General features: G+C 41.8%; 2 protein-coding genes across 10 annotated transcripts in view; one reads left to right on the top strand and one right to left on the bottom strand.

Moving 5' to 3' along the window:
* The first annotated feature begins 925 nt into the window (after window positions 1–925).
* LOC127931422 (uncharacterized) lies at window positions 926–5,802 on the top strand. The gene is made up of 2 exons (XM_052524038.1): window positions 926–1,588; window positions 1,649–5,802. Exon 2 carries the CDS (start codon window positions 2,756–2,758, stop codon window positions 5,687–5,689), a length of 2,934 nt encoding a protein of 977 aa, XP_052379998.1. The 5' UTR covers window positions 926–1,588; window positions 1,649–2,755; the 3' UTR covers window positions 5,690–5,802.
* Window positions 5,803–11,147: 5,345 nt separating this feature from the next.
* LOC118370408 (4-galactosyl-N-acetylglucosaminide 3-alpha-L-fucosyltransferase 9-like) overlaps window positions 11,148–17,653 on the bottom strand; it is a 320,212-nt gene continuing 313,706 nt past the window's right edge. For 8 of the 9 annotated variants that reach the window (XM_052524043.1, XM_052524048.1, XM_052524041.1 and 5 more), the window contains one exon: window positions 11,148–12,970. In XM_052524043.1, the coding sequence (XP_052380003.1) occupies window positions 11,851–12,970 (1,120 nt within the window). In that variant the 3' untranslated portion in view covers window positions 11,148–11,850. Of the gene's footprint in view, window positions 12,971–13,602; window positions 14,290–17,653 lie in introns of all 9 variants that reach the window. The other variant, XM_052524046.1, reaches the window with a different exon arrangement.

A 17,653-nucleotide genomic window follows, 5' to 3' on the forward strand; every position in this document is an offset into this window, starting at 1 on the left:
GATGGAAGCGAGAAGTCGAAAAAAAAAAACAGATGGGGCTTTATAGTGAAAAATAAAGCTACAGGAGATACTCTGACCAAACAGAGTCGAACAATAACAGGGACAGCCCAAAAGGCAGAGCTAATGGCAGTGCAAGCACTCCATGAAGATTGGGGCCACTGGCGGTCCCGAATATTCATGAAAAGACTAACAGACGAGGGCATTTTCTATACTAGAGAAGAAGTACTAGAGATATGCACGAGATGCATCATATGCCAAGAACAAAAGGTTAGTAACCTAGGCAGGATAACAGGTCAACATATTAAGTGCACCACACCATGGAAGCAGATGGCATTAGATACTATGGGTCCTATGAAGGTGGCCACCTCCTTAGGGCACAGGTACGCTATAGTAGCGGTGTGTATGGCTACAGGATACTCAATAGCATTAGATACTATGGGTCCTATGAAGGTGGCCACCTCCTTAGGGCACAGGTACGCTATAGTAGCGGTGTGTATGGCTACAGGATACTCAATAGCATTAGATACTATGGGTCCTATGAAGGTGGCCACCTCCTTAGAAATATGCACAGGTACATCTATAGTAGCGGTGTGTATGGCTACAGGATACTCAATAGCATTAGATACTATGGGTCCTATGAAGGTGGCCACCTCCTTAGGGCACAGGTACGCTATAGTAGCGGTGTGTATGGCTACAGGATACTCAATAGCATTAGATACTATGGGTCCTATGAAGGTGGCCACCTCCTTAGGGCAATGGAAGACAGTATAAGAATAGTAGCGGTGTGTATGGCTACCAGGATACTCAATAGCATTAGATACTATGGGTCCTATGAAGGTGGCCACCTCCTTAGGGCACAGGTACGCTATAGTAGCGGTGTGTATGGCTACAGGATACTCAATAGCATTAGATGGGATGAAGCCACCCCCTCTACCTTGTGTGTTACAGGTGGGAGACTGGATTAGGATTAAGACCAGGAGCTGACACGGGGAATAGAGTCCCAACAAAACAAAAACAAACAACAACAAAAAGAAGGAAAAAGACACCAGGTAATTGCCGTGATCAGTGCAAACACGATCAAAGTAGACGGTGATATAACGGTAGACGTTGCACAACTTAAAAAGGTATGTCCACCAGAGTAGTTAATCCAGAGTGGCTGCACATGTCGACCTGCAGGTCAGGAATACAGGTGAGACGCTCAGATGACGCAGTATGGATAACCACTCATCTAAGACACGAACAACTGGCGAAAGCAGGAGTGGTAGTTCGGGGGAATACCAGGGCTGTGTGGCACAAAAGCAGGTGCACAGATTCAGGACAGAAAGGTTATATGAACATAGCCCCATGTGAGGTATGCGGAGAACCCACAGGGGAGGTGCAGTATGAAGGCCCGGCCAAGATGAGCATAAGGCAGATAGCCACAGGAAGTGACTGTGGTAAGAGAGGTGGTAGGCAAAGAGTAAGAAGGGTTCTCTGGTGCAAGAGATGTGATAGGGACGTATTTCCAAACTGCATGGTAGGAGTACAGGAAGTGACATCAGAGAGATGTGATAGGGACGTATTTCCAAACTGCATGGTAGGAGTACAGGTAGTGACATCAGAGAGATGTGATAGGGACGTATTTCCAAACTGCATGGTAGGAGTATAGGAAGTGACATCAGAGAGATGTGATAGGGACGTATTTCCAAACTGCATGGTAGGAGTACAGGTAGTGACATCAGAGAGATGTGATAGGGACGTATTTCCAAACTGCATGGTAGGAGTACAGGTAGTGACATCAGAGAGATGTGATAGGGACGTATTTCCAAACTGCATGGTAGGAGTACAGGTAAGTGACATCAGGATGGGAGCCGAAGCAGTGCACATGTGTATGGACACACAGAGGTGTGTTGGTCCAGAAGAACTGTGGAGTGCAGACCTCAGAAACTGAGAGGGGGGAATGACCTGTTAAGAGGTAGCTTACTCACTCCTGTGAGAAGGGAGGAAGGCCTATGGCCTGTGGAAGCAGGGCCCTTCAGATTGGCTGGAGGAATAAGTACCTACAAAAATTGTGAACAGTGGCTGGAAGAAAGGAAAAGTGACCCAGTCCCAGTGACAGGATATGGAACACAACCAGGAGAACCAGAATGTTGGATGAGGGTAGACGGGAATTTTTCCCTATGGAACCCTAGGACTTACCTAAGTCAGATGTTGACAAACAGACATGACTGGGAACAAGATGATGAATATGAATTAGACAATAACCATGAGAGAAACGACCACCATGGGGTAATGAGAAGATGCTGGTGGGAAGGAACATGTAAGCCAGTGAGAGAATATCACTGGGGCAGGTTAATGAGGAAAGAGAAGACAATGTGCTGTGTCTCCAAGCTTATGGCCATAGAGGATACAGAACCGGTAAGGGGTGACAAAAGAGAAAGGCACATGGTGAAATTGGGCTGGCAAATATACATTGCCCAGGACCCCAAAACCAAATTGGACTGTGTATACTCGTGCCACATGTTGGTGGACAGGAAAGCAGCTCCTGGAGAGGGAAGAGGTAGAAAAGAAGCTGCTCTACCTGATCCACAAGGAAAAATGAGAAGGTTGATTAACCTAATAAAAAGAAAACTAACCTCAGACACACGAGACCTTGGAGAGGGCACATCTAGACAAAGGGACACAGGCCATACTAGGTCCGCCATTTGTAAAAAAATAAATAAATAAAGAAGGAAACAAAACTTACTAGAATGTCTCCCTCTGTTTCCACAGGGAAATGAGGCTGGGAGAATATAGAACCAGGCATAGGGAATGCAAGGTGGGATGGTTCTGGTGGGTAAGTATCCTTTCCACCATAATATTAGTACCCACCACCATAATAATAGGACTAAACCTAGGGATAGTGTATGAAAAACAAGAGAGAGAATTAGTACAGGGACTAGAGATACTCCAAGAAAAATGTGCCAACTCTATACCAACCTATAGAGCATTTACAAAGAGATGGGGCACACCAGTACAATGCACCATAACAAATGACTCACTGTGTCCAGGACACCCTTCAGTCAAGTTAAAACAGAGATATAATATTACGAAATGGGATCTGACCTGGGACCATAATGATATCATAGTGGTGTTGTGGAAATTAGTGACCAGTAACACACTCCAAGGGTATATAGTAAATATAACTAAAGGACCAGTACTGGTTAATCAGACATGTGAGAATGGACAATATATGAATTCATATAAAGGTGGCCAGTGGAGGGGACAGCTGGGTGATGCAGAGAATATAACGGAGATCAAATTTATCTATGATCAAAGTATGGCCAGTTCACCTTGGGAAAGTGTTGAGTGCCACAGTTTAACGACTGCTTCCAACACCTCGGCCAGGCCTAGGAGGACGAAACCAACGCGTTGGCCTCGGATGAGCAAAAATAGCATGCCCACAAGTCATGCATCAGCAAGTCATGCATCAGCAAGTCATGCATCAGCAAGTCATGCATCAGCAAGTTCAGCAATAACGACATCCCGTGAACCAGGCGAAAACAATATTAGCACCCTAGAGCGAGCTAAAAGGGTGGTGGCCCCCCTGACCACACTGGCGCACGACAAAACAGAACTTAACCTAACACACCCTGAGGGCCTAAAACAGGGTATAGATCAAGGGGGCTTAAATATATTATGTCTGAAAGAGAATAGCTACAGGTACCGAGTAAGGCGCAGCACGCAGAGGCGAATTACAGGACCAAGCCCTGAAGCTAAATGGTTGAATGATATAGTGTTATACCTACACCCTGGAAATTCCTCCTCGTGGGATAATAGAATACTGGGAGGAAGGAAGGGGATTATTTTACCATATGCAAAAAATAGGACCTATAAGTATCCAGGATTTACTAGTGGCCCATTAGATAGGTTCCACCGGATGGAATATGGAGTGTGGGGACATGACATTCCCCACTCCGCCAGGCCAGGAGAAAAAACAATAAAGTATTCCACCTCAGGATGGGTATGCCTTACGACACAGAATAATACAAACCCAGGGTTGGCCTATCCCAGGTCAACCCCATGGACAGCATTAGACCTTAGGAGTTTGAAAGAAAATTATCAACAGAGCCTTGAGATGGCCCAAAGAATGTGTGCTAAAGCCCCATTATGGAACTGGGGACAAGAACCAAATAACCTGTTCTATAGGAAAAGAGGGAATACCGCCCAACAGTATTATGACCAATGGGTTAGACCCCCTGCAAATAAAACTGAGGCCTGGGCACGATACCATTGCATCTCAGCCCATGGCATATTGAAAGAATCAGGAATCCCCCACTTCCATAGATGGTCAGGGGGACATTATCCTTCACCTGGAATGCTGGGGGTAGCTCCGGCCTTCTCAGGCAGGAATGAGAACGCAAACCAAAAATTGGTAGACATGGTAAACGCACGGGGCGCTTGCCACTCCAGAGTATTGGCTGGAGGAGGTATTTTAAAACATATAAGAACACAGGACAAAATGGAACATGTGCATCAATTTGGATACAGTTTCCCTCCAATAGGAAGATTGAACACTGATACCCTTATATGGATGCAGGGATTAATGCTACAGAAATGGAATACAACCATGGGAAAAATGATTACGAATGCATTTATGATGAAAGAAACGGTCATTAAAAACTTTGAAGCCAGCACTAGTATGAAGAGTACCACGGTGTCCAAAACATTTGACCCAATAGCAATGGGATGGGATAAACGCCCGTTAGACCCCACTCCGTTAACCGGAGGATACGTACAATTAGCATGCTATGGAGGCATTAAATTCCATGTAAACCAAGGGGATATAGCTGGCACCAGGGATCAGACCCTTCGAACAGATCCCTCTCTAGCAGATTGGGCTAGATATACCCTTGAACCCGTGACCGCCCGGTGGCTGATGGGAGGGTATAAGGAATGGGCCATAAAGCTAATGTGGCCACAACAGGAAGAACCATGGGGAGACCTATGGGGGAAAGGGTCAGACTGGGATAAGAATATGACCCTGACTTGGAATATGTCCACGTGTAAACAGTTATTTGACAATGGTACAGTATCAGAAGGGTGCAGTATAATTACACAAAACTTAGAACTGTTAAAAACTATGGGGCAGGAAAACTACTGTAACATATTGAAGAGAAGGTTCTGGGACGAAGGAGCAGATGGCATAACGTGGTATCGAGATGAGGACACCACTATGAGTAATGCTTTAGGAGTCAACTGGTTAACTAGAGCATGGGGAGGTTTTACCACAGGGATGGCTAAAATGGCAAATGATATAATAGTGGAACCTGTAAATAAGGTGGTCACAGCCATAAATGACAAATGGGAAGAAGTCACTTCATGGTGTCAAGAAATAAAAGAAAGATTCTGGCTAGGGATAAGTATTACAGTAGGGATCTTGATATTCATAACGCTTATGATAGCCCTAAGCTACGCCAAAAGAATGGGACTTCCAGTAGATGCAGTACTGAGGAAGGGGTGGCTATCCCTATTTAAAATAATTAAAATAACCCTTAGACTACTGAGAGAGTTATTGAAGTTAATACTAAAACTCTTGTGGAAAATATGCAAAGGAGTAATAATATGGACTATGGTATACGAGAGAGTACATCAAAGATCTCCTGGCCGATTAGAGCAACGGGAGACAGAGGGAACACGGGTAGACCTACTAGAGGTCACGAACTTGTGACCTGCCGAGATGGCAACCGCAAACATACACTGCTCTAAGAAAAGGAAGTAGGTAATGCATAACAAGGGGGGCACTGGCTGAAGGTGAATAAAGGGGAGCTGTTTCTGCACAATAGACATAGACATAGAAACATAGAAACTACCATCAACCTTCTAAGAAAATGGCGTCCAACTCCTCCAACCAATCCGACTTTGAGGACAGGGACCTGACTCAAAGCGACCCCCAGGAGGAGGTAGCTATAACATTGTGTCAACTACTACAGATTATGATTTGGGGAATGTTGGGTTGGAAAAATAGGCAGGGTCAGGGGGTTATAACGTTTTTAGCAATATTACTTACTACCCTAGTGGCAGTGATTAAGTTTTGTTTATCCAAAGTACGGACTGTAATGTTGTCTATGGTACCTGTGGTGGTAATACAACAAATGGCACCAGTACTGGGGAAACATTATGGGTTGATACAATTCGGAGAAACTATGGCAGCAGTCTTCGGGGCAATAGGCCAGATAGGAAGCTTTAAAGTAAACATGACACATATCACAGGGCTATGTGAACAATTGAAGGGATTTGCATATGCTGGATGGGTAATGGAAGGGCTAATTTTGGTAATAATAATAATAATGCAGTTGTGGAAAGAACTACAAAAACTGAAAAATAAAAGAAGCCAAATTAGGAGACAGGTTTTAGGAAAAGCACTACCCATGGTAATATGGGTAGTTATAGCTATGGTCCTTAATGCCGTGCACCATTTTCACAGGAAATGGAATGAACTAAGGCAATTATGGGTTTTGTGCTTACCAATCTTTTCTCCCCCTCATATCCTTAGGAAAACCCCGCGAAGTGTGACAGGGTAAGACCTGGGTATTACTTAAACCAAGACGGGGAGAGGGAGGAAAGGGTGGGGAAAAAAGGTAGGATAGTTAGAGTAGAAGAGAGTAGGCGGCTATGGTGTAAGGGAGCTGAGGACAGAGTCATGATAAATTGTGGGCGATGTGGGAGATTGGCCCTAGGAGAATTGGAGCAGGAAGACATACATGGGGTAGTCCTATCTGGAACCACATGGCTATGCGAGGATTGTTATGAACCTCATGAGGCGTATCTGATAGAAAGGATAGGTGAGGAGGAATACTTTGGCGCAGTTACATCCTGGGGATTCGGGGTTAACATAAAAGCCACAGCAGGAAGGCGTAGAGTGGCGATAGGAAGGAAAGAGAATAAAATAGTAGACTTCAAAGATAGTAGTAAATGCCCATGTCAGCCAGCGAATTGGAAATATGGATCACCACCTCTGGTGATGAAAAATTTAAGGACAACAATGGAAAAAGATACAAGGAGAGAGCCCCAAGTTATGCTCGGGGACTTGGAGAAATTTTGGACCAAAGAGGACTTAGACGTCCTAGAGAAACATCAGAGCTACATGAATCGGGATAAGGCCGGGGCGGAGTGGCACGAGAGTACAGTCAGGAGGTTTGGCCTTAAGTGGAAGATGTTGGATTGCAACATAGGGGCTTGCATGACCGACAACAGATGGGTAGAAATGATGTTAGGAGATATCCATGGGCCAAGAGCTAGGAAACATGGAGTGAGGAGGAGATTAACTGAGGAAGAGGTACGGGCCCAGAAAAAGGTAGAGGGGCAAGGAAAAGAACCGGTTTTCCTTATAGAAGAAAGTAAGGAAGAACTTGGAGAGGGACCAGGTTTGAAGATAAGGAGGCTAAGAAGGTATACCCCAAGGCACAGACAGAATAATCAGAGATCAAGGAAAGAAAAGGAGGAAAGACAGAAAGAGAGAGGTAGGCAGTTTGTGAAAGGATGGTTTGGGTGTGGCTCAAAAGACAATGGCCCTAGTGGGCTGCTAGACGCAGGAGCAGACGGCACAGGGGCCAGCCTGGAGACCTATCTGGGCACTAAAGGCAACAGAGGAAAGACAAGGTAAGACCATACAAGGAGATGGACCAGAGCAGAAAGACGAGGGACCTAACTGGTCCAAAATTGCAGATCTCACTAGTTCAGTAGTAAGGTGTGAGGCAGCAGCAGGAGATCTGAGAAGGGAGCTGAAATACATTGGGGATGAACTTATAGGTATGGTAAACCCCAGAAGTAGGAAGGGCAAGAAGAAGGCCAAGAAAGGCAGGCGACAATAACATAATGGTCTAACCAATCTTCCCTGAATTATAGGAATCAGAAGCTTCAGAGGAAGAACAGATGTATGAGGAAGCAAAGATCCTAGGAGAATGGTGTATGGCTAGAATGGAGACATTCATTAAACATTGGCAAATAATGGATATGCCTGAACTGAATGACTGTTGCGAGGGGCATATGTGGTGTTGGGAAAATACCAGGGAACTAGACATATGTGGAGGGTGTGCATTTAGTGTAAAGGGAAATCTACATGGAAGGCTAAATTGGCGAGGAAAGATTAAAAATAATTAGAGATACCAGACGTGGGCATAGGTCTCTTACATACATTTGTAAAGCTTGCTTTTGTAGTGCAACAAGTAATAAGTATAAGTACTGTACATATGCAGAAGATGAAACAGAGGACTGGCCCAAATATTATTTCAATCAAAACAAATGACATGCTTTGAGTAAAGGCAGAGTGTCTACAATAGCTTGCGAAAGTACATTATTCACCCCCCTTGGCATTTTTCATATTTTTTTGTGGAGTTTGTATCATTTGATCTACAAAACATGCCTACCACTTTGAAGATGCAAAATATTTTTTATTGTGAAATAAACAAGAAATAATATAAAATGGAAAACTTGAGCGTCCATAACTATTCACCCCCCTAAAGTCAATACTTTGTAGAGCCACCTTTCACAGCAATGACAGCTACAAGTCTCTTGGGGTATGTCTCTATACGCTATACCTTGTAAAGCTACGCAATCGTAAATGCAGAATCTTATGCATTCTAAATAACCTCCCATTTGGAAAAGGAAAATGCAAGAAATATTTACTCTGAGCTGATATTTCAAAAGGTTGGTCATAGATGGAAGGCCGTGTTGCCCAACAGAGATCTTCCTTGTCCTTTGAAGAATGTCTAGTGGTAGAGTGGATACGTTGTCGTACCGTCGTATTTTTGGTAGAAGAGATACTTTGTCCGTCCTTTCCTAGCCCACTTTTACAGCTGCTGCTGCTCACTCAATGGCTAGGAGGTATCACTTCTTTAGAGAATAAGAGTTCAAAGTTCATACCAAGTTGCCATACTTTGAGCTCACACTGAAGTTGGCTTAGTTCTGTAGTTTGATATTAGCTCTTTTAACATATGGACCGTCGTCCTCACATCCTCGGGAACACAAAATTACATTTTCGTAAAGGGCCTATGTAGTAGTGGCGGGAAGGGCATGTTTCTTAGTTTTACAACCAATGTCTGTTCACAGGGGCGGGGCCACTGAGTTGACAGAGTCTTTACTCTATGAAAACAATTCTCTCATTTAGAAGCTAAAATTACATTTAATCTTTTCACAAATAGTTTAATATTTAAACATTTAAATTGCACAACAATTCCATGTGAATCTGATAACTAGAATGTGTAGACTTTCCAAGATACAGTTTATGTCATCCTATCATCAGTAATAATGTCTCAGACGACAACTGATCTGACAATCAGGTATTTATGGGGGTCATAAACCTCACCAACAAGCCAACGTCATGACAATATTGATTCAATTAGCTAAAATGCTGAGAAGTATGTACATAATAAAGCACTGCTTTACCTTCTTTACAGCCCTATCAATAAGGCAGGTCCTACAGGCCTTAGTTTTGTCGCACCTGGACTACTGTTCAATCATGTGTTTGAGATGCCACAGGAAAATTGCAATTGGCTAATAACAGGGCAGAACGGCTGGCCCTTGGATGTACACAGTGAGCTAATATTATTGTAAATCTCTCCCGGCTCAAAGTGGTAGAGAGATTGACTTCGTCACCACTTGTATTTATGAGAGGTATTAACATGTTTAATGCACCGAGCTGTCTGTTTGAACTACTGGTGCACAGCTCGGACACCCATGCATACCCCACAAGACATGTCACAAGAGGTCTCTTCACAGTCCCCAAGTCCTAAACAGACTATGGGTTTGCACACAGTACTACATAGAGTCATGACTACATGGAACTCCATTCCACATCAAGTAACTGATGCAAGCAGTAGAATTTGATTTAAATAACAGATAAAAAACACCTTATGGAACAACGGGGACTGTGAAGCAACAAACATAGGCACAGACACACACACGTACACACAGATTTTGTATTGTAGATATGTGGTAGTGGTGTGGTAGGGGCTTGAGGGCACAAAGTGTGTTGTGAAATCTGTGAATGTATTGTAATGTTTTTAAATTTGTACAAACTGCCTAATTTTGCTGGACCCCAGGAAGAGTAGCTGCTGCCTTGGCAAATACAGTTTGACATTTTTATGAATAAACCCTGTGTGTCTACAGTGTATTCGGGAAAGTATTCAGACCCCTTCCCTTTTCCCTCATCAATCTGCACAAAATACCCCATCATGACAAAGTATTCAGCCACTTTGCTATGAAACTCAACATTGAACTCAGGTGCATCCTGTTTCCATTGATAATCCTTGAGATGCATCCTTGAGTAAGCATGGTAAAGTCTACACTTTGTGACAAATAAAGTTTGATTTGATATGTTTCTACAACTTGATTAGAGCAATTGGGGGAGAAGGCCCTTGGTCAGGGAGGTAGGTAACCAAGAACCTGATGGTCCCTCTGACAGAGCTCCAGAGTTCCTCCCCTCACCTGAGTGTCGAGGTCTTCGTCGAAAGGAAAACCCAAACTGAGTCTATTATCTAAACAGCGTTATGGTAATGTGGCCGTATTGCCTCCCATGAGTTTCACAAAATTGTACCAAACGGACCAGTTCGTAGCTGGAATCTTCACCGATCTTTTATACCTTCTCCAGAACATAAATGTTGTTCGGACCTCAAGTTCTGTGAGGTGGAAGAAATTCCTTTGTTCTCTATGAAAATTCACTCTCTCTCTATACGGTCTGGCCAAGAGGCAGGATCTTCCCTAGGAATTTACGACCTGAGGTCGCAGCAGCCTGAGTGTAGGAGACAGAGAGAGGGGGATGGTGCTTGCTGTACCCAAAGAGGGCAATGTCATGGCAGCTGAGTCTTGGCGTAATTATTATTAAACCCATGGTCTTACAAACCTCGGGGATTGGTCAAAGCTATTGAACATTCTCGCGACAGTAACAGTGTTAAACAAATCAAAATATATTTTATATTTAGAATCTTCAAAGTAGCCAACCTTTGCCTTGATGACAGCTTTGCACACACTTGGTATACTTTGGTGTCAAAGTAGATTTGTTTAATACTATGAAGAATCACTGTGACCAGCTGATTTAGCCCACTGCAGTAAAAGGTTTTAAGTGCAAAGGGTTTCTTTAAGAATTGACAGCACATTGGTGTTTTGTAGTGGAAATTTCAGTACTGAGAGACATGGACAATCAGCTTTATTCATCATCGATTAATTATTGCAATAATGAAACCGTTGACCGCACACTCTAAGTTGTGTTGCTGTGAGCTTAACTTATAATGAAAAAACAGATCTTATATAGGCCCTAAATGCATAGTCAGTCATTTCTACCCTTCCCATAAGCCATCTTGGTCCATCTCCTGGTCATCTGCAGGGGATGTTTTACATTCAACCCGGCTTAGCTTCCCAGATGCCAGGAAGATGAGACAATGAGGCATTGTTCTAAACTCTTCTAGGCTCTCTCTATCTCGGGTCATATACACCACATCTTGTCTATAGAATGCCAGCTTTTAGATGTTTATCACCAAGTCATTGTCAACTCGAGCAATCCCTAGCGAAACCCATTTCCTTAACTAGACGCCCAGACAAACTGCAGGAAGCTGGAGTGGACACCATAAAAACTTAGCATTAGCAGTTAAATGTATAACGTTTGCTATTAATATTAAACAAAAGCAGGTAAGTATGTAATTTTGCCCTGACAGTTTACAGTGTTAGCTAATTCCAAAGTGCTTAATAAATGTTTTTACAAAAAATACAAAATAAAAAAATAAATAGACCCCAAAACCTTGAATGACCTTTGAATTGATACAAAAAAAGAAAGCAGAATTATGTAGCTAAGCCAAATATATATATTCTGTGCTAACAAAAATGTTGGCTAAACACTCAAACAAAGTACCATTCATAAACGTCGTGGAAAACTTTATAATATCCTTTGTCTCTTGCCATGTATTCACAGGCTAAACAAACAGGTTGAGAAAACTCTTGCTCTATTCTCTGGAGGTGGGGCTTGGCCTTAAGGTACCTCCTCCAAGTGAAGTAACTTACATACATCTCATCATTCTTGTCCAGTTGGAGGAGGAAGTCAGCCAGTGCCTTTGCATTAGTAAAGTCATTTACATGAATGAAAGAATCAGCTGGGAAAAACTTTTCATAGTTCTCTCTGGGTGGGCCCAAGACTACTGGTACGGTTCCTGCAACAAGTGGTCCATTCACCTTTTCTGTGATGTAGTCTCTGTGGATTGAATTCTCAAATGAAAGGTAGAATTTACAGCTAGCAAGGGTTGAGTAATAGTCCTCATACTTCAAACGACTCCCTGTAAAAGCAGCACCAAAAAGATGTATCTTGATGTGTTTGACCAGCTCTTGATAGTACTTTGCTCTGGTTCCTGTCCCAGTTGCAGGATTGTTGTTGCTCACAATCCAACAAACCAATTTATCCTTCTTGGGCAGCACAAACTCACTGTCCTTTTCATTCTTCACGGTTGTCAATTCATTTCGCACTGTGATGTCAGCATCTCGTCTATAGCCCAAAGTAAGGTTAAAGAGGTTTTCCACACCTGGTTTTCTGGCAGTATTTGTTGGTGATTCCAATTGAAACCAGATCCATTTCTGAAAATGTGGACGAGGAGACTGAGGCAGGTTCTTCAGGTCCCAGCTGATGTCTTGGTGAAAAATAACCACTCCGTCTGCTTTGTCATAAAGGGATCTGTCATCTGTCAGAACACAGCTATCGATGTTGAAATGGGTTTGGCAGAACGAAAAATTCCATCTCACACCGAGTGGCCAGAACCAGAGCAACACAAGTGGCTTTTCCACAGGCTTTTTGGTAGGTGAGGAAACATCTCCCTTTGCCAAAAATGGCAAATCCTCCAACCGAGATGAACATGCAGTAGATGAGGGTTGAAAGTAAACAAAAAATAGTACCACTGAACACAAAACCCCAAGAGCAGCTATCAGAGTTAGATGATGTCTTCGGTTGGAAGTTGTTGATGACATGTTTGTCCTGTAAGAAAGAAACACAACTTTAGACATTAAGTATATAAAAAAGGAACAGCTTGAAAAGATTTCACATGCGTTGCTTTATGCTCTGATTATACGGGTGTTTCTAAACCTGAATGGTGATTGGTCAAAACCACATTCCAGCTGTTGTCTTTTCAACAAGTTACCACAGGCTAAATCTATGATGTTAAAATGCCTTTATAATCTGTTCCATCTGAATCAAATTCACCCGTAATCAGTGTATGGTGAGTCATGCAGTTTTTCTGAAAGGTTTCTATCAGTTTTTACTGCACAAACACAGAATAATGACAATCATTAACAATAGGAAATCTTAAAGGCTATTATTAACAGTGCTTGTAAGCCGTCATTATATTGAAGAATGTGTTCTTAACTGACTTGCCTAGTTAAATAAAGGTTCATGATTTTTTTTTTAAATAGCATGTAAACTGTCCTCAAGTAAGATAACATTATCCTGAGGACATAGACTGTATAAAAGGTGTATGGCTGCATTCTCCTAAACAATAATACACTTTTGAACAGAGCATGTTTTGTTAATAGAACATCTTTAAATCAAACATGTTTAAAACTCTTAACAGTGAAATCAGGTTTGAGAAAGAAAAATAAACCATCCCTTACCATAGAGGGCTCTTGTTAGTGTCAACTAGACTAGTGACGAGGCACACCTATGCCATCATGCCTTTCATTAGAAATGCAGAATAACCTGTCTGACAACTAGAGGCTTATACTTTCAGAGCATTGAGGTTAGAAACCTCTTTTGCAATGGGGGCCCAGGTAACAGATGTGCCTTTATACAACTCATAAAACAAATGCCCTATGTTCCTACTGTTCATGATTCTCTATTTTCAATTTAATGCAGGGAAAATATAACGTGTAACAACATTCAGCTAACCTTAGCGGAATGATCTAATTATCAAGGTCAACGTTTTTATTTTACCTCAATTCCTTTTACTCTGAGCATTATGTGAATTTGATTCATTTGTATTATTATTTGTTTGCTGGTTTGACATTTTCACTGCATTGTTTGGAAGTTTGATTTGATTTCAAATGAGCTACTTTATATTGTCACATTAGTCGTTTTTTTTACACCAATATTTGTACTTCTACTTGAGTAACATTTCATTAAAGTAACAGTACTTCTTACTTGAGGAGGATATTTCATTAAGGACGATTGAAAGCCACTTATCTAACAGAACACAGGGGGTTTTCTTTCATAGAATCTTTTCTAATGTAAACCAAGTAGAGTGTGGTATATCTCAAGGCAGCTGTCTTGGTTCTTTACTGTTTTACATTTTCACTGATGACCTACCACTATCCTTAATAAGTAAAGCCTGTGTGTCGACAGTGCATTCCGAAAGTATTCAGACCCCTCACTGTTTCCCGATTTTGTTACATTACAGCTTTATTCTAAAATGTATTTAAAAAAGTATTCTCATTAATCTACACAATACAATGACAAAGCGAAAACAGGTTAATAATGTTTTTAGCACATTTTAAATGATTAAAAAACTTTATATACTTAAGTATTCAGACTCCTTGTTATGATACTCAAAATTGAGCTCAGGTGCATCCTGTTTCCATGAATCATCCTTGAGATGTTTCTACAACTAGATTGGTGACCACCTGTGGCAAATGAAAATGATTGGACATGAATTTGAAAGACACACACCTGTCTATATATATGGTCCCTCAGTTAACAGTGCATGTCAGAGAAAAAACAAAGCCATGTGTTCGAAGGAACTGCCCGTAGAGCTCCGAGATAGGATTGTGTCGAGGGACAGATCTGGGGAAGGGTATCAAAAAATGTCTGCAGCATTGAAGGTCCACAAGAACACAGAGGCCTCCAACATTTTTAAATGGAAGAAGTTTGGAACCACCAAGACTCTTCCTAGAGATGGCCGACTGGCCAAACTGAGCAATCGTGGGAGAAGAGCCTTGGTCAGGGAGTTGACCAAGAACCCGATGGTCACTCTTACAGACCTCCAGAGTTCATCCCCTGTTGAAGGAATTTAATTCCTCTGTTTTAATTCCCAATCAAATTAAACACTCTGTCAATGCATAAGGGTTTGTAAGACCCTTATTTTATAAGAATGGACAGAGCCCCGGTCTTAAAAGTCAAGTAACAGCCTTTAATTCAAGAGAGTACTGAGTTCATACACATTTTACCACAGGTTATAAACTGAAAATGACGTCAGCGTTTTCTAAATGTTCCGTCTCTTCTTGACACTGGTAGAAAGGCCCTATAGTTTTCAAGCCTTCCCTCCTCGCCTAGAGCCAAGGTCAGTCAGTGTAGATAAGCATTCTGGACAGTCTGGAAAGTCTGGTTCATTAATTTGTACCAAGGCATTGTTCTAAACTCCTGACTACATTATATACAATTGGAAATGGGAGCAAGAGAGAAAATTCATACATGTACAGTAACATAATAGTCCTTTAATTCATCCTGATTGAAATGTATACATAATTAGTCATTATAGATAAAAAAATTCCCTTAACATCCCCTCATCTGGGTGTCTAGGTTATCATCGAAAGACAAAACCAGCAAACACTATGCCCCCTCCCTGGAATGAGTTTGACTCTATCAGTGTGAGTAATGACTACAAAAATCACTTTAAGTAACTGTATTCTGATATAGTAGCCCTTTCCTGCAATCAATTACCAAAAGCGATGTCCTTGACCTCAAGGGAGGAGTGTTTTTCTTATTTTTCACAATTTCATAATGAATAAAGATTATTTTAAAAAGACAAACATGGACCCCAGGAGGAGTAGCTAAGGCGGATCCTAAATTTTTTTATAAAATAAAATCTTTCCACTCCTGTTCTGAAATATACTTGGACAATTCTGCAGAGTTCATTTTTCATTTCAGTGTACGTAAGTGACACCAACAGGGAACAGCACAGGATGAACAAAACTTTAAAAAGCCATGGTAATACAACCAACACAGTGGTTCATATTCCCCATGAAAAGACATGATGACTTTGGTGTGGAGCGAGAATTTCCCAGCGGCATTGATGGCCATGCCCCCTTGTGTGGCTGTAAAAACAAGTCATGTGTGCCCTTGGGCTGAATCTAATCATTACAATTCCTTTCTCCCGGCTGTAAAACACCATGCTCTGAAGTACCTCTCACTCACATGACTCTTTCAGATATCTCAATTCTTATTAAGGCATCTGCATACTAGGTTTGGTTTGCTCCTAGCAGAACAAGGCTAGGCGAATTGAACGTTTAAAGACCGTCGCTTGAAAAATGTGAAAAAAAGTGGCTTCCTGAAGATAGTCAGAATGAATCTAGGGTGGCAGCGTGGCCTAGTGGTTAGAGTGTTGGACTAGTAACCAAAAGGTTGTGAGTTCAAATCACTGAGTTGACATGCTGTCATTCTGCCCCTGAACAAGGCAGTTAACCCACTGTTCCTTGGCCATCATTGAAAATAAGAATTTGTTCTATAAGAACTTGCCTAGTTAAAAGGTAGGTAAAATGAAAAAATCTAAGATAAAATTAATTACAGATTTCTTGTGTTGACTCTTTTTCTGAAGCGCTATTAGTTGCACAATTTGACATCTAACTAAGATGGTTGGTGCAGTATTTCTCAAGTCAAAAAATTAGCATGAAAATTAGTCATCTCACCTTGAATGACAAAAAACTATTCTTAAATCCCTACTGTTGACCAATCATAGACGAAGGGGCTTAGACTTCGGCTACCGAATATCATAAAATGTTTTCATAATATATGATGATATTTTGATGGGAAGCCTTTAGCTAATGCATGTCAAGTGTTTGGGTCATACTTGCAGGCCTTGAAGCTCCAGAGCACAAGTGAAGACAGACAAAATCGGGGATGCAACAGCATGTGTCCTTCTGACGTGCACTTTGAAGATGTTAGAAGAACTGTCCACATTTAATTTTCCTCATCCAACAAGACAAGTTGCCTAACAAACAATAAAATCCCTAGCCTATGTCAATCTACTTTTGCTCAACGTAGAAAGGTTTACATTATATTGGTCAGCTTATCATTCTGTGCAAGGAATAAATATTCCAAAACAGACTTTGGGACAGTTGTGGGATGATATATCCAATATTCATACAACCACTATACATGAAAAAAACGACATAAAAAGGAAGGGACAGAAAATAACAATAATTTCAATCTGAGTGGTCTCAACAGAAAGACTGGTTGTGGCTGTGCTGCTAGCAGCCAACTCTACTGCTTCCCCAGACTGCTGTTCTCCACCAGCGATAGCATGAGCTGATTACTGCGACTTGAACAACTTGCCTATAGCACTCAAAAAGCATGAGAAATCTATGTCTCACATCCAAAGCCAGATAGCTCTTAAGACATTAGGCAGCTCACTGATAGATCTGACATTGATTGAACAATGGATATTGAACATGAATATGCACAATGCAAAGTTAAAGACCAGCTGGCTGGTGTGTTCAAGGACATATTCAATAAATCCCTATCCCAGTCTGCTCTTCCCACATGCTTCAAGAGGGCCACCATTGTTCCTGTTCCCAAGAAAGCTAAGGTAACTGAGCTAAACGACTACCGCCCTGTAGCACTCACTTCCGTCATCATGAAGTGCTTTGAGAGACTCGTCAAGGACCATATCACCTCCACCCTACCTGACACCCTAGACCCACTCCAATTTGCTTACCGCCCCAATAGGTCCAC

This window comes from Oncorhynchus keta, chromosome 8, assembly GCF_023373465.1.
Source record: "Oncorhynchus keta strain PuntledgeMale-10-30-2019 chromosome 8, Oket_V2, whole genome shotgun sequence".
NCBI classification, from domain to species: domain Eukaryota; kingdom Metazoa; phylum Chordata; class Actinopteri; order Salmoniformes; family Salmonidae; genus Oncorhynchus; species Oncorhynchus keta.

Bases quoted from the DNA above. Each gene is read 5' to 3' on its own strand.
- LOC127931422 (XM_052524038.1), top strand. From the start codon at position 2,756: ATGAGGCTGGGAGAATATAGAACCAGGCATAGGGAATGCAAGGTGGGA.